This window comes from Crocodylus porosus, unplaced genomic scaffold (genome assembly GCF_001723895.1).
Source record: "Crocodylus porosus isolate Cpor-Errol unplaced genomic scaffold, CroPor_comp1, whole genome shotgun sequence".
NCBI lineage: Eukaryota > Metazoa > Chordata > Crocodylia > Crocodylidae > Crocodylus > Crocodylus porosus.
Window position 1 is genome coordinate 28,489,028 of NW_017728912.1, and position 22,324 is coordinate 28,511,351.

Below are 22,324 nucleotides of genomic sequence, written 5' to 3' on the forward strand. Positions count from 1 at the left end.
AGTTTGCATTAAGAGACCTTGCATAAATTTACTCTCAGCTCAACTCACATTTCTTATGCCACTAGGGCAACTGAGAGCAAAATGTGGTCCCTGAGGTTTTGCAGAACTAAAAAACAAAAACAAAACAAAACAAAAAAAAAACCAGACTCAAGTCTAATGTACAGCTTAATTCTAATGGGCACATGCCCAATGCCTGCCCCAATGTGTTCTAATTAGAATGCATCGGAGAAGACTCAATTAATCAAGTCTGTTGGAGCATGCTCATTAGCACACTCCAGCAGCCTCAACGTTATGTGTATTCAGTGTCCCCATGTTTCAAAATGCTGGCAAGAGTGTTTTAACTAAAGCTTGTGGGATGAGCTTTAGTTAAAGTGCTTGCGCTGCTATTTTGACACACAGGATGCTGAATACACAAGACAGTGTGGGCACTTTAATTAGAGCAGCTCCCCCCACCCTGAGCACATGTAAAGCTGCCCAATGTTTCACAGCAATATTTTAACAGAAACAATCTTCCCTAGCATAGACCAGGCCAAACTAGACTTTACAGAAACAAGGATAGATCAAAGAAAGCCATGCTACTAATTTCAATAATATCCATGCGGGAGGCTCTGCTAATTTGCAATGCTACTTGAACAATTATTACAGTAACTAGGCCTGATCCTGATGCAAATCTCAAGCTTCTAGTGAAAGAAAGGTCGCTGATGAAAGGATGGCTTTTTCATTATTGCTCCAATTTATTTCAATTCATTTTATATCAACTTGCAGAAAAAATAAGAGCACAGAGGTCAAAGGCTGAGCCAAGTCCCTTCTGTGTCCCTCACACATTTCCCTCTAATGCTCAGAAAAATATGTGATGGTTGGTGCATGCATTATTTTTTTCTTTCTGACTAAATGAAACAAAAACAAAACTCTTTACAAATTACATTTTTTTTTCTGACGTGCTCTTGATCAGCAAAGGGGAAGGGGGAATGAGGAGGCTGCTGCCTTTTATTTGCCCAATGCTACTTCCAACTTTAATTCATGCATTCTTAAATGAGCACAGAGCAGTTGCTCCACTAAAGAATTAAGTGGGGAATGAGAGCAAGTAAATTACTGAGCCTGTCATTTGGATCAGTGGTTCGCATCGCTGTTTTGCAGGACTCCACACACTCCAGAATTTTAATGTGAAGCACAATTGATTTGTACTAGTTGACTGTGCAAACCTGAGGGTGGGGGGAAATAGCTAGAGGGGGCTACAGAAAGTGCGAACAGAGTAAACAACATACTAATTTTTTTTTCTCCATTGCCTCCAAGTGCCCCAATGATGCTACCAAATTTCAGAGAAACAGATAAATGTCAGAAGGTGAAATATAAAAGGAGTAAATATAAATGTTGTGTGTCACCATGAAATACTCAGAATAGCAAGCAGACTAGATTTATGTGTCCAGTTAGTACATGACATTAATTGCCGGCTTTACCCGATGTTGTCAGATATCAACATTATTTTATATAAAGATTTGCAGTGGGGCTGTATTAAATAATGTTATGTCAATGCAACAGTTAATACAATTTCTACCCGCATGGTTATAAAATAGCTTGAAGCAATATTAATTAATAGCATCAAGATTACCCAGTTCATGGCACATGCAAAACATAATATATGCAGAGCTCCCACTCCCATTTCTTTATTTTTTTGTAATACAATCTAAAAGATCCTTTATGTTTAAAAAACAGTCAGTCGGCAATAATACTGTACATCAAGAAGATAACTTTACTTCCAAAGAGTTATTTATTTTGCCATCCCAAGTGACATTAAACACAGTGAATTACTAGTGTTAGATGGGTTTTTTTCCCCACTCATGTAACCTTAAAACCACCTTGGGACCAAGTTCTGCTCTCAGTTACAGAGATGCCGGTGCCATTAAAGCCAGAAGTGTAACTGAGAAAAGAATTTGGTATCTTATTTAAAGTAAAGCCTACATAATTGTGCATCTACTAGTGGTTTGTTTAGAGCTGGTGCAGGCTTATATGACCCGCGGCTTGAATCTCACAGAGGTTCAATTTTGAGGTCACTACTGTAGGTGATGCACACGGGATTGGGCTGATTCCCAGCTCAGAGAATTTCACTGTAACAGAGGAAATTTACTGTATAATTTTCACACATGAGGCTTCAGACCATTATCGCCAACTTTTAGCTTTTATAACATGTCAACTGCTGGCTACATCCAGTTTTCAGGATGTTGATAATAATGAGAAATCTGTCCTATCTAGACATCATAGGAAACAAAATAATTTAACAAAGCAAGAAGTATTCTTGGAATGAGTCATGGATAGTAATAGCAATAGGAAGAAGAAGAAAGGAAGAAGGGGGAAGAAGAACAAGAAGAAGAAAAAGAACAAGAACTCTCAGATGTTAAACTACCTTGCATATCTTCGGTATGAATCTATTAGTCACTTCTTTCATTTTCCCATGTTTGTTGAACACAACTGAGAGGTTAAGATTTTGGATCATTAATATCTCAGAACTTGAAAGTGTTTGGATCCAAGGGGTATATTATACTTTTATAAGCACATCCCACACATCTCTATGAGATGCTGAACCAAAGTCCCAACTGCTAATACTCTCTCAATTGAAAATGTCAATTCCCTCACTTATAAAGAACCACCACTGCATAAATGGATCCAGCAATAAAATCACTGGGCAAAATTCTGCTCTCAGTTGCAGAAGTATAAATCCAAAGTAATTCTGGCAGCTTTAGCAAAGTTATTATGGAGCTGCACTCATGGGTAGTAACTGAAAATGGGATCAGGTTCATGATGTTCAATTAGCTAAATATTTAAGTGTATACATTTCCCAATACCAGGAGCACTTTTGAACACTTTAGAGTGAGGCCTCCTAACCATTACCAAGAAAAAAAGCCATTGCTTAGTCTATTCTTCCTTCCAAAGGCACTTGTTTCTTACCTTGTTTAAGCTACGTGCAGCACTATCTTTCCCGCCTGGTGTCAGGTTTCGGAGCTGCACATCAAGTAAGCCCACCAGCTGGTCCATGGCGCGCACTGAATACGTGATGTCACCAGCATTCAAATGGTTTTTCGTTTGCTCTGCAAGCTCTCTGGCAATGTTGGCAGCTGTTTCCCCTGACTTCAGCTAGGATATAAAAAGGAGAAAATCAAAAAAATGTTGTACTGTCCCTAGCTAATTGGTAAAAAGCATGGAAAGAAACAAAAAAAAGCCCCTGTTATCAAGGCTGAGATGTTTGGACAAGCACCATACACATCTCAGACAGGCAGCTTCAATTTTTGTGTGAATGTAAATGTTGTCAATTATCCAGATGTTTCATTTCTGGCTAGGTTTGCAAGTATGCTCATATCTGTTATCCCTTTTCTTCTGAGAGACAGCTGCTTGTCCTCTATTTTGCACAAGTGACACCAGTATCTGCACTGAGGAAAGCAGGAAAATAAAGAGGGATTGGGAAATGTTAATTATTCAATGATTTTTTCCTGCTATAATGAAGAGGTGCTATTATTATTATTGTTGTTGCTGTACTTGATGTTGATGTTATTATTATTACAACAATTGTAAAGTCCCACCCCAGGCCCATAATGCTAACACAGCAAACTGTTTCCTAAAATGTGGGTTCAAATAGGGAGAACACTAAAAGAGGTCTGCTGACTTATACTCTGTGGGCTTGAAGTGGATTAGACACATCTACCCATGTGAAGACACTAAGTTTAGTCCAGCTATTCCTCATCATCGCCATTAGAACTGAGATCAGAATCAGGTACCATTACTGCACAACACTGGGATCTGTACATATTCCTTTGTATTGTAAACTGCCAGCAATTATTCCAGTGGATATAAAGACACGGAGGTGAGAAAGTAGATGCAGCTGCCTCAAACACAACTACAAACTGGAATTTCTGTGGGTGGGGCTGGGATTTGTCAGCCATGTGGTAACATCTCAATATCTAGCTTAGCACAAAAAATGTGTAAATATGCCTGGGTCTGCTGTCAAAATAACAGCAGCTCCTGAAACCAGCAAGATTACTAGATGATGAAGGAAGAAGTTACATTTCACTCACTAGTCCCTGCAGCAACTAGTGAATCCTTAAAAAAGGAGCAAGATTAAATAATATAACCTAAATTAGTAAGAGGGGAAAAAAGCAATTTCCATAACTTAGATTTAATAACTAAAAGCTGATTTAGCAGTCCAAAGCAATTCTGAAATGATGTACCATTTAGCACACTGGCCACTGTTACTGTAATTGGGAGCCATATTCCACAGTGGGAGAGCTTTATCTCAATTGCTTTTTTTTTTTTTTTTAAAGCATGGATTTAACAGCTTAATATGTCTTCTCACTATCAGCATGAAGAGGCATTAAATCAACAGGGAAATGGGGTGAACCTGAAACACAGGAGTAAAGTTTCCTGTGCTGGCAGAAAAGACCTGGGATGGTTCATAACATATTAATATCACAATGATTCATAGACTAATGGATCAAACTATCACCTAAACTAGGGTTGTCCAACTGGTGGTCCTCAGGCCACATGCAGCCCATGTGGGGTCAAATGGTTGTCCCTCAAATCCTGCCTGGGGGCCACTTTCCTCATTGCTCTAGATGCAATAGAAGCTAGTGACTCCAGGCACACACTCTGTCCTGCTGCTTATGCTTGCTGTCCCCATCCTAGGAGGTGAGCTCAGCACAAGAAGCAGGGAGTGAGGCTGGGGCTATGCAGGCATATGGTTCAGTGGTAGTTGTGGGGTGGTGCCAGCACACAGGGCAACTCAGGGAGCCTGTGGCTCACCTTTGTACAGTTCCCACTAGTGATGCCCCCATTCAAGTAGTCCTGAGGGTGTTTGACCCTAGGCTGCTTAGGGAACAGCTCTGACCTAATACCAAGCCCGAACTGAGAGATTAACTTAACTTTAATTTGGATCTTTTATTTCCTCCTTTGATTTCTTTCCTTTTCCTGTGATGATCTTCCTTGCTTACCCTGTGCCTCTTTTCCTAATCGTGTCTTTAGGGTGAGGGGCTAGCTAGCTCCATAAATCCAACAAGCAGAGAGAGCTACTCCCTTCCCTGGTCCACCCAAAGGTTTTCAGTGATCATGGCACTGAAAGAAGTATTCAGCATTCCAGTTTGCTGAACTTAACTGTGTTATATGCCACCATGGGACTGGTTTTGTATATCCAAGGGGAATGTCCCAAGGCATGAGAAATGCAAACGGTTAAGGGGAAATTGTACAGAATCAGCTATAAATAATGCTATAAATTCACTAGCGGGTGAAAGAACCAATGTTGCTCTGTTATGTATGTGCAATTTCCTATTAAATTTACCATCCAGTACCTAAAATTGGGTATTTCTCTTGCTCCCTCAGTTTTTGGTGATTATTTAAAATGCCAGGTTGCATGGAAACACAAATAGCAGGCAGAGTTTCTATCTTCAAGTAAATCAATTAGCTGGTTTATAAATGAATAACCTACTGCCATCAGTTCAAAAGCAATAACCAGCTGATTTAATGAAACCAAAGTGAAGATATTCATATACTCATCTTCAGAGAATTAAAGCATATGATGATATAGGTAAGATAAATGACAGAGATAATATGTTGTTCTTCCCTTTAGACCAATAATAACTTATATTCAAGAATTAAATTATTGTAGCCTGGCTGTACATTCATCTAATTCCACTGAGACCATATCCTCTTCTAAACAGCTCCATAAGCTTCTGCCCTGCTGAGAATTCAAAAAGGCTTGAATCCCAATATGAAGTTTGACTTTATGACCTCACCTGCCACCACACAGAGCCTAGCAAAAGATAACAGCTATTCCATACAACTTTTCTTTTTATAGAACAAATATTCTTAAAATTTTCACTGAAGCTCATAAAATTAGCCTGCCCTTCCATGGGTGTTCTGGGGAGTTCTGTTAGTAGAAGGTACCAGAAATGTAAACTGTTTCTCAGTGGTACATTAGCTTGTTGGAGCTATTGTTACTGAGTGAGCTCAAGGGCTTTATGTGCTACATATTTACATCCTTATGTTTATCGTAAGGTTGTGCCAGTGTTGTGCAGGCTAGAGTGCTCACAGCAAGTTTCCAGGCTGCCATAAAGGCATGACCACCAAATATAGGAGTGCTCTTTGTAGAAACTGTAAAAAAGTATTTTTTTCAGTTGCAGCCCACCTGCAGAATATATGCAGGCCTCCAACCAGGTGGTTGTTCTATAGTGCCTCAGGAGAGAAAATTGCCTGTCTACAACTCTGATGCCAGTCCATGAACTGCTTCAGCATCCTAACGAATTCTGCATGGTTGAATACATGCCAAAAGATAGTAATTTGAAATACCGCCTATTTAAAAAATTATTAAAAAGGCAAAGTTGTTAACTCCCATGAGGAAGGAAAATTTGCCAACACCCATTTTTCCAGAGTGGTGAAAAACTTGGCAGCAGTCACTCTCCTCAGGCTGGTATTACTTTCTAAAGCTTTTCTCCAGCCATCACACCAAACTCTAAAGGTTCCTTCATTTTCCCTACAACACTCCTTGAGACTAAGGGTTGAGGTTCTTCCTGTTATTTTCTTATCAAAGTTGCAAGAGTAGTCTTGGCTGCAAGTCTGAGAAGAAAGGTGATCTGACTTGAGGATATTTGATATGTGGCAGGCGATGGCTAGAAAATTATATTTAGAAATTTGCTTTTAGGAATTGGCTTGTAGATAAAGTAGATATGCATTAGAACAAGGGTCCAGGGGAATGGCATCTAAAACCCTGTTTGTGACAAAGTCTCCTTCATGGCAGACACAGTTTCTGAAGCCAAGGGACAAGCGGGCATAAACAGACAGGGCAATTAAAGACATATACCACACAATTCCATAACATGAGATAAGGTGGCATTAAGTTACAGTGACCAGCTGCAGAGCCCTTGGCATTCCCATCTTTGGTGGGTGGACCAAATTAGAAGGCCAGGGCATGCCCAAATGAAGACACCAGTAAATGACCAAATTAAGATGTGCATGTGTGATGGGCTGGAGAAACAAAGGAATATACTGACAGAACAGAACTTGGACAGTATGATGACCCCAGGGAAATCAATCAATGATGCCTGAAGATGAAGAGTCATCAGAGAAGAGAAAAAATACAAAAGGAAGGATTTGAGACCAGCAACGTGTCCTCAAGTGGGGAACCTGAGGCCATCATGGAGAGAGGGCATGCCATCAGCCTATCTTACCCACCCCACTGGCATGGGGTGAGCCTCAGCCATCAACCTCCAAATGGCTGACATCTGACATTCAAGAATGAACCTCAGGGTGAAGCCCACATACTGGCCAGATGTACCATCCCTCTGTGAACCCTAGGACTGGTAGATATAGAATCAGGTGGGAGGGGTTATTTTGTTTGCCTTGCCCGCATTATTCGTAACTGCTATCACTGTTTATCTCTAACATGTGCCTATTATCAAATGGAAGAAATCATGGTTGATCTGAGGGTATCTGGGTCATAAATCCAGTGCCAGCGGCAGGTAAGTTCTCTAAACTCTGTTAAGAATTTTTCCACTAAAGTTTTGAGGTTCCAAGTCAGTGATTCTCAACAAGCATGCCATAGGACTCTGGGGTGCCTTGAGACCCTTTCAAGGGTGGTGCAGGGTGCCATGAAGTGTTAGCACTTTTAAGTGTGCAAACATGGTTCACAAGCTAAACCCAGAGAATTTCAAATGGGAATTCATAGGACTAAAACCATTCTGACCTGTTGTGGTCTTTCTGAGTTCTCTGTACCAGCAGAATTGGTGTACTATTTTTCTGTAGTTAGAAAATGAATGAAAATTAAGAGCTGACATTTTGCAAGGCTTGCCTTCAGTCTAACAAGGGCTGCCTTCAGTCTACAAAGGTGGAAAACCACTGTTCTAAGTGAGATTCCACTGTAAACAACTCATTTTGCTTCCAATTACTGGCTTGACCACAAGCTGAAGAAATCGGTTCTGTCCCTTGTAACAACTATACTGCTGCTGTTATTTCTGTTTGTTATACGTCAAAAGGAGATGGCATCTTCACACTGAAGAAACAGGACAATGTGTATTTTAAGGCTGTTTGTTTGCTTTGTGTGAGTGTGAGTGAGTGGGAGGGGACAGGGGGGTGGGGTGGGAGGAGGAGCCTGCTTGTCTAAATGTGATACAGACACATAAGGTAAAATATATTGATGGCAAAACCCATATCCACTTTGTCTACAATTTCCATGAAACAGATATGGATAGTAATTTAGACTAGTTTTTGCCAATGGCAGCTGCTGTATACAACTGCTGCATGATGTTTCATCTCTGGAGCGATTAGCTGGTTTTTTCAAAGCTTGCCTATTCTTTTTGTTTGCACTTGTTAGCAAATTAATCGCTGTTACCGCACATGTCTGTACTCTGGCTGGGTGCTGGACAGTGCGTCTGTGTACATTCACTTCTGCAGTTCTGAAACAGCTACCTGCAGGCTTTGTGCTATAACTCTTTTGGATTCACTTCCCCGTGCATTTTCTACTTGCAGACAGCCTTTTAAGCCTGCTGTGTGATACCCTCATAAACACTGTCTTCTTTGTGAAGCTTGCAGCTGTGGTTTACTTGCTCCATGACTTTGTAGACTGACATGGCTGTTTTCAGAGTCAGCTGATCAAATCCCATTTCCCTAAAGCTCATCTCCCACATTTGGAGAGCAGGATATACCAAGAAGACTTCCATTGCACCAGTGGCTCCTGAGCTTCAAGTCCATAGTGTGGTTCTCAGTTTCTTTATATCCTTTCTCTAGCAGAAGTCTTTTGTTACTTTTCTTCTTCAGAAATACAGAACATTTTTTCTAGCTGGGCTAACAGTCTATCATAATTGGCACTGCCCATAAGAAGGAACTGAAAACAGTAACAAATGTTCCAGGGTCTCTCTCAGTTAACAGTACAGCCATGTTCCCCTCATATAGAACAAAAACTTATATTTAAAGAGTTTCCAAGACTCCACCACTGTTTACACTTGCATTCAACAGCTAGGTTATCTCCTTATTGCTTCACATCAATCAAAGCAGGGCCTGTCCTTAGATACAACCTGAAGCTAAGTGCTGCACTGAACAGATGGGAAATCCTTCTAGATGATCACCTCATGACTATTACTGGAATTCTCCTCAGGCTTACACTTCATTTAATCCAAACAAATCATTTAAAGGGTATGTTCGTATAGCAGGGGTGGGCAAAATGTCACCTGCAGGCCATTTTCTCCAGCCCATGGGGCCCCTAAAAATTTTAGAAAATAAATATTTATCTGCCCTGGGCTCCCTGTCATGTGCCCTTTGATGGCTTGCCAAAACTCAGTAAGTGCCCCTCCACCCAAAATAAGTGCCTGCCCCTGCTGTATAGCAATGGGCCATACTATAAAAGCATGCTCTGCCCAGTTATGACACATGCCAAATACATATCATGTAGATGTTGTAAAACTGATCCTAAGAGTGTCCTGAGAAGACTCCAAAAGGTGACTACATCATATTCTTTCAGTGTTCGGAACATGAGGAATAGAAGTGAGTGGGCAGAGTGGTTTCATGGCAGTGTCCCATAGCATGGTCTGTAGAGGGTAGAGACGCCCAGAGAGACTGAGAGATGGACAGATACCATTGACCAGCTGCTAAGGACAGGTGTGTCAAACATAGGACCCTTGGGCTGGATACAGCCCATGTAGCAGTATGATCTGGCCTGTGGGTCGGGTGTATGGTTGGGACCTATTGCCAGGGGTGCTGCATGGGGTCCAGGGGGCCAGAACAGGCTGTGCACTCTAGGCGGCGCTGTTTAGACTGGCCCAGTGTGCTGGCTTGGGGGCTGGTGAAGATTGCACTGTGCTGGTGCCAGCATACAGGGCCTGTTCAGTAGGGCTCCGTATGCCGCACATGCTCTTTGCAACCCTCCCCCACAGCAAGTCACTTGGCGAATCTAGCCTGCGTACCATCTCTAGCTTGTGCCAGCTGCACCTGGTACCATGCATGGAGCTGGCACAGGGTGCATGCTACATGCTGTACTGTGCTGGACTGGCTCAAGCACTGCTGTGGGGAGCAGGGGCCTGTCGAGCTAGGTCCCTGGCCCCATAGCCCTGGCAGCTGGGGATCCCTCTGGCAGGGCTGGGAGGGGCAGGGAGCAGATGTAGATGGGAGACGAGGGGCACCAGTAGGGCCAGGGGGTTGTAGAGGGGGTAAGGGGCACTAGGAGGGCCAGGGGGCTGTGGGTGGGGAGTGAGGGACCCCAGAAGGGCTGAGGGGGGAGGGGAGTCGAGGGCCTGGACTTGTGTTCTTTGAGCCTAGACGGCAGGGGGGAGCTCTGACTTTTCATGATAAAAATCTGAAAACGAATACCAAAATGTATAGATATTTAGAATTTATTTTATTATAGTGATTGAAGCACTTGTAGGCTTCCAAATTACTTTAAAATTGTAAACATATCAATAAAACATTGTGTTCAACTGATACCTATATATATAGCAGCCTTTCATTTTAATCATGGATTTTCGGGGGTTATAAGAGAATTTGTGATTTTTTATCAGGGAAAACCAGGATTCCTATTAATCAGCTAGTCTGGTGATATCATAAGAGAGTTACCAATCTTTTTGCTTGGCCTAAAATATAGTAAATTCAAGGAGCTCAAGCTTTCTAGCATCTGTGGTATGTCAGAGTACTCTGAAGTTAATCCTTATTGTCCCATGTTTTGGAAAGGAAATGCATATAAATGCAGCTTGTCTATTATATTTTTCAGTAGGGGTGTCTATATTAATCATAGAATCACAGCAAATTAGGGAGCTCAGGAGGTCATCTATTCCGACCCCTGCTCAAAGCAGGACCATCCCCCAAGTATGTAATGATAACTATAATGATTTTGCAGGTAACTGAACATCAAGATAGTTAAGAAAAACAGTAAAGAAAGTAAGAAATGGGAATGGAGGGGGCCAAGGGTCGGGGAAGGAGGGGAAAAAGGAGGGGAGAGAGGAGAGAGAGAGAGAGAGAAGGATTGCTGTTTTCTAAAGGGTTCCCCTATACAATTCATTTACAAAATCTACTCAGAAAAGCAATCTTTATAACATCCAGCAGTGCAGTCAACTTGTCATATCAGGACTTTCTTACTTACTCATAAAGAGTGAATAAATTCACATAAATTGCTGTAATAAGGATTCAGCCCACAGACTCTGTGGCGTAAACACACATCTGGTCTCTGTTTGTAATGAGATCAGCTGAAAGCACCACTGTGCATTAATAACAAAAATGTTCAGCACATTGCTCCCAATAAGCCCTGTTCATTCCGAGTCTGAGAGCTTTTATTGTCACATGTTAATGTACTTTTAACACTGATAGATGATGAAGTGCCACCAAACATTCATCAAGAGACTTAAAAGTCACAATATAATGTATAGTTGTGGAGTTGTTTTTATTTCCATTAGCCATTCTGCAACTTAAAGTTAAAAACAGAAGGGAAATACTGCGTATGGAGCAATCTTTACACACTGGTAACAATTTCGCTATAATGGGATAATTCTGTGGATACAAAGAACAAGGAAAATCTCTGTGACAGAAAAAAACAGCTTCTTCACTTGACAATTCTGTGTTTTCAGTGTCTGTTGTCCTTTTCCTGCCCTCCTACCATGAGATCTTCTTCTTTCCCTTCCCTTTTCTATTTCATGTTCTTATTTTAAAACTTATTCCCTCACCCCCACTTTTTTCAAGTGCTGCTATCTGTCACCAGGGCTTTAATATTTCCACTGTCTAGAGTTTTGTAGCCCAAACCATTGATGTGGCTGTCGGCGCTGCTCACTGCTGTAATATATGTTGTTTAAGTACTGTTTCTTTTGTAACCATCAGCCATGGCTTTTGTATTTGAGGCCCTATGCAGATACGGTAAAAGTCTGAATAAAAGGCAGCCCACAGACTCAAAGGATGCAGCACTATACCTTTTGAGTTATGTGGTTGATCCAGGGAGAAGAGCAGTTGCTGAGGTCCGGTCCTTGAGGGTCCCAGATCCCGTCAGGAGCAAGACACAAGAAAGTTGAAACACCTAAAATGAAATGCAGGAAAGATTCTCTGTTACCAGCTATCAAATGCATTAATCAGTCTGGGCCCTGTCCCACAGACTTTATTCATTTCATAATGAGCTGAATTCTATTCAGCACTTACCACCCACCTAAACAATGTTTTAAGAACTCAGCTGGGGAGTGTCTGGCTCTCTAGATATCTAATTCCCTCATTACCATAGCCCCTCACCATCTTCGACGTAGTTATTGTCAGGGCAGGTCAGTGAGTTGGATAAGTACCATTATCTCCATTTCAAAGATAAGGAATTTTCAAAACCTAGCCTAAAGAGGATAATTAGACTGCTTAAATGCAGGCATCTATGAAAATAATTTGTATCTAGCCCTAAGTGACATGCCCCAAGTCACAAAGGAATTCTGGGGGCAGGGGGAAGGAACTGACCTGGGTTTCCCGTGTGCTAAATTAGCTCCCCAGTGACTGGGACATCCTTCCTGTCTGCATTGCCTCACTGATGGCTCAAGGATCAGTCCTTGAGCTTGTACATCCTCCTCTCCTGGTGCTCTGTGGAGGTTTCTCCACTTGGTATAAGCATTAAACCAGAGAGATGGAAATACTCAAAGTTTAGAATCTATAAATAATAAGATGTGGTGCAATGCTTCCCCCTTCACCCCTTACTGACAAAAGAGACTTCCAGAGAAAAGCTGTTGCATAAGGACGTCCTAAATTCCCTGCTGGGAAAGACAGCAAACCCATGTAAGACCTTGCAGATGGAGAGAAATACATCCCAAATGGTTCCATTAGAAACCTTTAAATGCAAGGAAACTAGATGGATGAACCTGCATCCCATGAGTGCTCTGCACTGTAGAACCAAATATATCAACAGGGAAGTAAATTATACATTGGGCCTGATACTCCTCTTCAAAGGGAGCAGGAAGAGGCCCACTGACAGTACAGTGCAGTTGTAATGAATCACAGAAATTAGAGATGGAAAGGACCTACTGGCTGCTCTGGATCATTCCCTGTCAACGAGGGTTTTGGTTTTTTTTCTAAAGCCTATTCCAAAATAGTTTATGCAGTCTAGTTTTTTACAACTCATGCAGAAGGAAGACCAGGTTTCCTACACAGACCATGCTGTAATCTTGTAAACCTGGTTGCTAGAAAATGCCTCCTGACATTCCACTTGGATTTTAATTTGCTCCATTCCTGTATGCCCTGTCATCACAAATGACCATAACTTTCTTCTCTTGCTCAACATACAGTGAACTCTAGGCAGGATACTCTGGTACCTACAGCTTAAGTGACCCAGAAGGACTATTAAAAGAAATGTTTTATACCTGGTCTTCATGAGCTATTATTCTTTCTCCTTTCCTCCCACATAAAAGTATCCACCCTGCAAACTCCAATGACTCTGACTGGTTTGAGACAAGCTTCAGAGTTACTGAATGGAAATGTGAATAACTGTATAAGACTTAGGGGAGAATTAGTGAGGAAGTTGTCTCCATAATCTCTTTAATCCTTCCAGTCCTTTACTAATATTTGTTGTTCATCAGCAAATTCCCTGAACCTTCTGGTTCTCTTAATGGCATGTAGATCCTCAAAACTGGCATGCAGGTCATCAAAACTGTATGCTAGCACTGGTTAAATGAAATAGCTCTTTGAGATATTTTGCTAACATATAAACCACCTTTTCTTTAACATTTTTTTCTGGGGGAGGAAAAAAGAAACATGTTTAAGCTCTAACAGGGCTGATTATTTTTTTTTAATTTGAACTTTTTCTGACAAATCATAATTACCCACTACCCCAGGCGCATTTCAGGCAAAAAACCCCCCCAAAAACAAAAACAAAAAAAAAACCCAAACAAAAAAAGAACAAACCACGCAAAAATGCCATTTTTGACCAGCTCTACTATACTATTTCACTAAGGTATTCAACTCACTTTTCCCTGAGGGTCACAATGACTGCTAGCTATAATCTGTGGTTTCGAAAAACTGGCCATTTATCTATAGGCCCCCATTTGTTGATGTAAGAGACTTCACTTATATGTTTGAAAATGTCCTCAGCCATTAGCCCCCTGTCAATCACCCCAGAATCATAGAATCATATGCAGAACAATGACATTGTATAATGGTGCATTGTATAATGGTGTATAGCTGGGGTGTCAAAGATATAGCCTGTGGGCTGGATTTAGCCTCTGCCACATCATCTGGATCCTGGTTCTGGACCCATATAGGGCCAATCAAGGACATCCCCCACATGCTAGATCCAGCACCTGTAGTGCCTACTCTGGCCAGTCTGGAACTGAGCCCCATGGAGTGCCTGCTTTGGCCAGTACAGTATGGGAGCTGCACATGGCACCCACCCCAGTTGGTACAGGTTGTCATGTGCAGCATGGGTCATGGGGTGGGTGCTGTGTATGGTGCAATCCCAAACCAGCCAGAGCAAGCATTGTGAGGGCTGGATCCAGAATGTGGGGAAGGGGGGAAAGGGGTCTGTGGGCCCAATCCAACCCGGGGGGTCTGGGGACTGATCCCTCACCACTCATCTGGCAGCTATGTGCTACTCAACCACCTGCGACAATTCATAAGACTAATATATCTGACCAAGAACGTCAGCTTCGTCCAGTGGTAACATGCTACATGGGTTTTCTTGCTAAGAGACAGTACATGCATTATACATGCTATTATAAAGCAAACCTTGCACCAAGTCACTTAAAGAACCAGACAAATGGAGAAAGCTTCCTCAGTCCACTCCCACTGGGCTCACCTACTGTCCCCATAGGGCATGGCTGCTTTGCCACCTGTCCTTGCCGGGTCTTAGACCACATGATCTCGCGGGCTTCCACAGCCTCGCAGCTCTCTGCCCCTACAGCAGGGAGCTGGGAGGAAGCAGGCGGGAGATGCGTGGTCATCTCTTCAGGGATGTCTACAGCCGGGGATGGGGTGCTGGTGCTGCGGTTCCGCCTGCCTGTGGCTGACGTGGTGGTGGTGCGCCCAGTGCTGCTGGTGGTGACCCGCGGTGTGGTGCTGCTTGTGGTACTTCCTGTGCCCAGCGCTCCTGATGGCGATACTTCTAGGACAAAGTGAAAACATTTTTTTTTTTTTAAAGAGACCGCTGACTTCTGTGGCCTTGTGAGATCCTAGGAAAGAAGACATATCCATATGTCCTGGCGCAGGGTTTTTTTTGAAAATTGGAAAAGTCTGCAAATTCATCAAGGCCTTGTGTAAGCACTGAAAGACATATTAATTATACCTATATTATACATAGGGTCTCACCAAACTTCTCCACACACAGCACAGCAGTGGTAGTGACCCTGCAGGTGACAACTGCATTATAAGAACAAATAGCTGGTGTTCAGCTTAATCACATCAAACATTATTGAAAAGAAGAAAATAAGAAGAAAATACCATTTCTTATTACCAGATTTACTCAAATCCAAGATGAGGTTACTTTTCCCATTCAACATGGTGAAAATAAAGCCTGTTGTGAATTTGTGTACAAGGTGGGGAGCAGGCAACTCTGCAGCTCTGGTCCTGACCCAAGATCCGGGTCAGAACTGGAGCTGAAACCACTACCCCACTGCTTGCCTCTGTGATACCCTGCCCCCGACCTCTTCTACCTGCCTCCTCCCCCACTGTTGTTTAGCCTCCATCCTGGCTGCAGCTCTGGCCCCACTTAATTCTGGCTTCACAGCAGCAGTTGTATCAATGGCCAGAAGATCCAGCCCTAGCCCCAGCCTGGGTCAGAGCTGGAGCCAAGGCGAGGGCAAGAGCTTCTGCTGGTATAGCCACTGCTGTGTGGCTGGGTTGGGACCAGAATCATCATTCTCAGCACTTCAGGTCAGATCAAGGCCAGTACCAAAGATAACTAGTGGCGGGGGCGGAGGGGCAAGCAGCAGGAAGGACCAAGTCAGGGGCCAGATGCCGGGGGGTAGAGGCACCACAGGGAGTCAGAAGCGAGGCAAGTGGTAGGGAGGACAGATAGCAGGGGCCAAGGTGCAGAAGGGCAAGGAGTGGACATCAGGCCAGTTGACTTTCCCACCACCTGCCCCCCTGCCACTGCTTTCCTCACTGTAGCAATGGGGGGTATGATTTAAGATGAACCTCCAATAATTCGATTCTATACATGGAAAATTATAACAAATTTATAAATTTTCCATTTCTAGAGCCTATTTATTGGGGGGTCATCTTAAATTCAAAGTCATTTTGGATTCACATAAATATAGTAATCCTCCTACTGGTTCCCACCATGGGGGACTGTGCTATTTAAATGAACAGGGGTTTCATAGATTCATAGATGTTAGGGTCAGAAGGGACCTCAACAGATCATCAAGTCCAACCCCCTGCCTAGGCAGGAAAAAGTGCTGGGGTCAGATGACCCCAGCCAGATGCCTATCCAGCCTTTGCTTAAAGACCCGCAAGGTAGGGGAGTATACCTCCCTTGGAAGCCCATTCCAAATTTTGGCCACTCTTACCATGAAGAAGGGTCAACTGGGGATACACATACCCTTGGAGGTACATGGCAGCGGCACAGAGAAGCGGGGGGAGGGGACACTTCCAGTTTCACCATGGGGCATCCCCCCCAGCTCACTGATCTGCCACTAGGGGACCCCCCACCCCGCACTCATCAATCTGTCAACAGTGAACACCCCTCCCCGCACTTGCTGACTGGCCTGGGGTCTCCCTGCTTCCAGACGGGCTGCCGGGGGTACACCAACTGAAAAAGGTTGAAAATCCCTGGCACAGAAGGACACCAGAAGAGACAGACCTAAGTGTGGCAAGGAATGCTCCCCATACCTCTGGGACAGGAACTGTGGGCAGGACTTTCCAAAGTGGCTGAGGGAGGCAAGTGTCTAATAGATGCTGGGTTCATAGCTTCATTAGGCACTTCTGAAACTCCAATCCTCTCTTCCAGTGTTTGTACAAGCTTAACGTCAGTGAGGCATGGGGCTTCCTTTTGAGTAATTCCTCCAGGTGTTACTGCCATACTCACTGTAAAGGGCAAAATCCTAACATGCTCCCATGCTTTAACTAGCACCTTGGTTCCACAAGCACCAATTGTTTCTGGGCTGTTTGCTTATCACCCATTCAGCTAATCACACCCTTCATCTACTTAGGAGCATAGGACTGGAAGGGACCTCCTGGGCTACAGAGTTCAATCTCCTGTGTTCCTATGTTTGTAGGCAACCATTTACTCAAGGATTCCCTCCGCCCTCCCCACTGTCACCCTCATACAAACTTACAAGGTGCAACAGCCAAAATACAAAGAACATCCTATAGGATACTATGGATAAAAACAGTAGAGATGAGGCATTGGCAGAGGCCTGCTACCACCATGACAGCGAATATGTTCACTAAAGTATTCTCCTAGGAAGTGAACCATTCTGTAGCATCCTGTCTACTGCTGCCTGATCCTACACACAGAGCACAGGCCTTCACACTGTAACTGGGAAGGCTGCCATAAAGGGACACATCATAGTAGTCATATCTTTACTGGTTTAACTCCTGAAAGATATTCCATTTAAAACCATTTCTGAGGAGAGCAATGAAGCAGCAATGAGAGGTTAACTTATTTAAAAATGCATTAACTTGCCCTACATCCTGTAATAGCTCTTTTAAGTATTATGTGTGGTAAATACCGGAAGACAGTCACCTTATAATTATTTTATTTTGTCCGCTATTTACACCAACGTGTTTTCCCAGATCAGGATTTCCAAAGACCCCACTGAATGGAGAACTTAAATGAAATCCTTCTTTCAAATGTGTCCTGAAATATCAGATGAGGCTGTAGGCCCCAACTTATCTTGTGTATCCATTCAGACAACAGTGCAAAGACACCAACATAAACTTTTACCATTTTGCACATGTCAGAATGAGTACAAGAGTAATTATCGCAACCTTATGGGGTGGGTAGTCTGCTCCTTCTGAGGATGAGTTCACTGTCTGTTCCACAGCTTTTTATTCACTGAGGAGAGATTTTCATGCTTCACTTCCATTTCCACAGATCACATATTTCTTCTCTGATTTGGGATTTTTGGCTGTCTTCTGTGTGTGACATCACTAGAGCTGATACCTTCTGCCCCTTGAATCTGCTGAAGTGGACAGTTTGGGTGAATGACGAGGAGTGCAAGCCAGGTTTATTAAAAGGAGCATCACTTCAGCACGTACTGTTAATTATCACCATGGAGGGATACTCTGGAGAATTGCTCTTCAAAACAATAAATGTGCCTCTTCTGAAGTAGGAGGGACAAACACTTTATTTAGCAATTACAGGATGCTTGTACACATGACAACAATGGGCTTTTTTGTAGTTTAATTGTGTCACGCTGTACACACTGTGGGGTTATGATTCAAATGAGTTTACTACACTGCAAACTAAACCACATTCGCATGTAATTTAATTTGCAACACAGCTATCTGTAATGTTGTAGCATTTGACAACTCGCCGCCCTGCCATGGGAAAGGTGGCCTGAAAGCAGAAGCAGCGAGGGGCTCAATCCTTTTTTCCACAGACCCTGCCTGTCTCTCCTGTGGCTGGAGGTGAGGTGCCAGTGGACTGAGGAGCCCCTGAGCTGTGGAGGGCCCCAGTCCTTTCTTCTGCAGCAGTGGTGCCTCCTGGGGCTGCCCAGGTGGGCTCCTAGCAGACAGGTGCTACCCCAGCTTGGGCTCAGAGAACAGTGTACAAGCGCAAAGGGGCAGGCAAGCCCCGATACCCGCGGAGCGGAAGGCTCCGCGGCTACCCTCCGCCCACAACTCCGGGAAACGCAGCCGGTGAGCCCTGAGACCCGCAGGGCGGAAGGCACTGCGGCGGCCGCCTGTCAGAAGCCCGGGGAGGTGGGGCACTTACTCACCCATTGCAGGTGGGAAGAGAACCCGGGAGGCTTAAGGAAGAGCCCGGGACCAAGGAGGGGCGGACTGGAAGTGCCGGTGCGGGAGAGAACTGCCAGCAGAAGCACAGCACGAGGAAGACTCTCCGTCCCACAGCCACCCCGTACGTTCTGGGGCAGGGGTAAGGCCCCGGAAGGGGCAAGACAACAAGGGCTATAGACCCCAAGTGGCAGGGGAGGCTGTGGGGTCGGGAGCACCCAACCTCGGCGGGTTCTGGTGCAACAGGCAGCTGAACCTTCAAGGTGGTGGGTAACACCCCAGCGTACCCTTGCACGGGAAAGACTTCTCCACAAGAAGGGGAGGTTCCTAGAGGAACGAGAAGAAGAGTCCGGTGATATAGACTGGGAGGAGTTTCACACAGACCAGCGGACCAGAGGAAGCTGGAAGCTGGTGCCGGCAAGTAAATTTGAGGATAACCCTAGACAGGGAGATTTGTGGGGCTCACGGATCTTAAGCGTTGGCCTGCACCCCCATTTTATGGAAAGAGTGGGGTTTTGGGAGAGACTGAGTACGAACTAGCACGGAGGCCCAGGCGAGGGTGTAGGGGAGGAAGGAGCCCTCAAGGACCACCCCTCCAAGGGTACAGGAGGTCTCATTTCTGGCCTGGCGTACACTAGAAAGAAATTCACTGAACCTATTCACCATCCAAGTCGTGGCAGGAGGTTCTGGTGTACACCGCTCCAGGAACGGCATCCTTCTGGCCGGAGGTGGCGACGAGACAAGAGGAGACAGTGTCGTAAGCTGACATGTCCACAAACAGTAGGATTGGGCTGGATGCTTCCTGCGAGCTGAGGCAGCACGCACCCACTAGCTACCTTTCCTGGGTGGCCCCAGGGGGTGCCACTGCCATGGAAGGAAGGTCTGGGGCCCTCCACAGCTCAGGGCCCACTGGCAGCTCACCCCCTGGTCATCACAGAGGCAAGCAGGCGCTGCAAGAAAAAAAAAGGATTTGGTCCCTCACTGCAATGGTAATGGAAGACCCTAAATTGAAACGGTGTGTTTTTAATCATCACAATTAAAAACCCACCCTTTCAATTTACAGGACTAAACCCCCATGACATGTACAAGCGGCCTCTGCAAAATTTCCAGCTTAATCAATATAAATCCCTGGGAGGAGGATGTAAATCACTATTTTTATTTTTATAGATTGAGAAACTGAGGCACACTGACCATATTACTGTCACCAGGTCTAGAATACTTCAACAACCTCTCAGCAGAAAGACCTGATTCTATTATGTTTGCTTTGTCCTTCTCTCCCAAATGGAACAAAGCCTTAATCTCCTTAGCCCTTGTGCCTCTTCACTTGCCAAGTACTGAATCATCTTATGTCCCCCTAAAAACTGTTTAGAGAGCCATCTGAGCACCTGTTTAAGTTCCAGTCACCCCAGTGGGACAAAAATGCATGCTAGAATACTTTCCTAGTATACTCAGTAACTCTACACCAGATCTTTCCTGACCTAGAAATTAATTAAAACATTCAACAAGTCCTTCCCTGAGTCCTCTTTATCTCTCAGCAGCTAGAAAACAGCATTTAGTTTGGGGCAACTCTGCCCCTCAAACCTGGAAATCAATCAGCTTCCTAGTGACAGCCAAATGCACACTGTATTCTACACAACAGGTATAAATAAAACACAAAAAAATAGTCTGTTACCCAAAGAAGCATCCAGTGCTGTGAGAAAGTAGCTTTGGCTGAAAGCTTCCATGTTGTACATATTTAATTAATAATATAACAACATTATCTTCCTGCCCCATCCCCAATTCTGCCTCTGACATACTTGATGCAGCTGCCATCTAAATGTGGCCCAGTCAAATTTCACCCATTTTTATTTTCCCTTTTCATAGTTTACATACTACTAAATCTGGGAAGATATTTTATTAAGGCCGTGTGGTGGTAATGATGATGATGAACTAGGCAGATAGATAAGGTTTCCCTTAGAATTTCTGTATTGCTTTAGGTAACTATGCAGATCTTTTCATTTGCTGAATTACCTACATCAAGTGCTACCGAAGCAAATGCAACAATATACATTGTGTGTAAAGTGTGCCACGAAAATGACAAGCAGTTAAGAGTGACCATTTAGGCCTTACATTTACTTATTATACATAGAAAAGGACAATGTTTTTCAAGAAGCTGGTACAGAAAACAACACATATGGCCTAAATTTTCGATAACAGGTGCTGAAATATATGCCTTAGGACCTAGAGTTACACATTCAATAAATGACCTGATTCTCAAAAGAGTTGAACATTCAACTTCCTCTATTACCTTAAATGTGAATTTCTGGGTGTTTGTAATTTTGAGTCTACTTTTAAGCCAGTCATTGAAAATCTTGGACTATGTGGCTGTCAGAGTAGTGCTGCCAGATTTACTCCATTAGCTGTGCATAAGGAGGGTACAAATATGTTCCCTAAGTCATAAAATGGGAATTACTGTATCTGCCTCAAGCCCTTTGACACTGGTGAAAAAAATCTGTTTGAAAGTCTACTTTTTAGTTTATTTCTGCTTTGTAGCGTGCATTCCTGATTATTTTAACAATAAATAGCTTCACTACTTACAGAGGACAAATGATAAGAAAGGATAAAACAACTAGCTTAAAAGTAACCTAACAGAATGAGATGGATGGGATACTACTGAATTAAGTTCAAAGGTCTGATGATTCAACAAGTCAATTTGATAATGAATTCCAGTGAACAAGATCACCATACTAACAACACAGAGTTTTACAGAGCACAGAAGGTGCCAATTGTAGATTTCACTCACACAGCTTATGTGCTTTAAAACCAACTTAATTGGTTAGCCGGGAAAGAACAAGCGATCAGAATCATTTACATATAAATGATTCTTAAATCCAAGCAAAACCATGAATAGACTGCAACCTGTGCAAAATTACTTTAAGTTCTACTGCATGGAATACAGATGAGATTTCCAGATTAATATGTACTGCCAATAAATTGTAAATTTTAAACTCAGAGCAAAATCAGTGTTGCATGAGGCCATTTTAACAGAAGGGACCGCTTAAGACAATACTTCATAATACAATGTTTTCTCATAAAGAAGCAGTAACCTTTTAAAATCATTAACTTTATTACAAGCAGAAATGCATATTTAGAGTTATTTTATTTTTACTGCCTGTTTTACTATGTTTTGTCATATTAAGATTTTAAAGTTAAAGTAAATTTAAGTTTCTGTAACTGGCTTTAGATGCAGAACCTTTGTGAGTCTTTGCATATTTGGACACTGCTGAGCACAGTTCTTGTGTTACATTTACCTCACAGGGCTCCTATGAAACTCTGACAATCAGCTTAGACAACCATCTATTCCCTTCAATAGGAAAAACATTGCTTTAATTCTTCCTCCCGTATCATACAAATATACACATACATCCTCAAAGAAAAATAAGTGTATATGTTATATATATTATATTAGCTATATATATATATA

At 43.2% G+C, this 22,324-nt stretch overlaps 1 protein-coding gene across 11 annotated transcripts in view; it reads right to left on the bottom strand.

The window, feature by feature from the left end:
• The window catches only part of ADGRL3 (adhesion G protein-coupled receptor L3), an 864,517-nt gene that overhangs the window by 175,999 nt on the left and 666,194 nt on the right, over nt 1-22,324 (bottom strand). For 9 of the 11 annotated variants that reach the window (XM_019534224.1, XM_019534215.1, XM_019534218.1 and 6 more), the window contains 3 exons: nt 14,762-15,067; nt 11,919-12,022; nt 2,944-3,129 (listed from right to left, as the gene is read on the bottom strand). In XM_019534224.1, the coding sequence (XP_019389769.1) occupies nt 2,944-3,129; nt 11,919-12,022; nt 14,762-15,067 (596 nt within the window). The remainder of the gene's footprint in view (nt 1-2,943; nt 3,130-11,918; nt 12,023-14,761; nt 15,068-22,324) is intronic. The other 2 variants (XM_019534217.1, XM_019534223.1) reach the window with 1 other exon arrangement.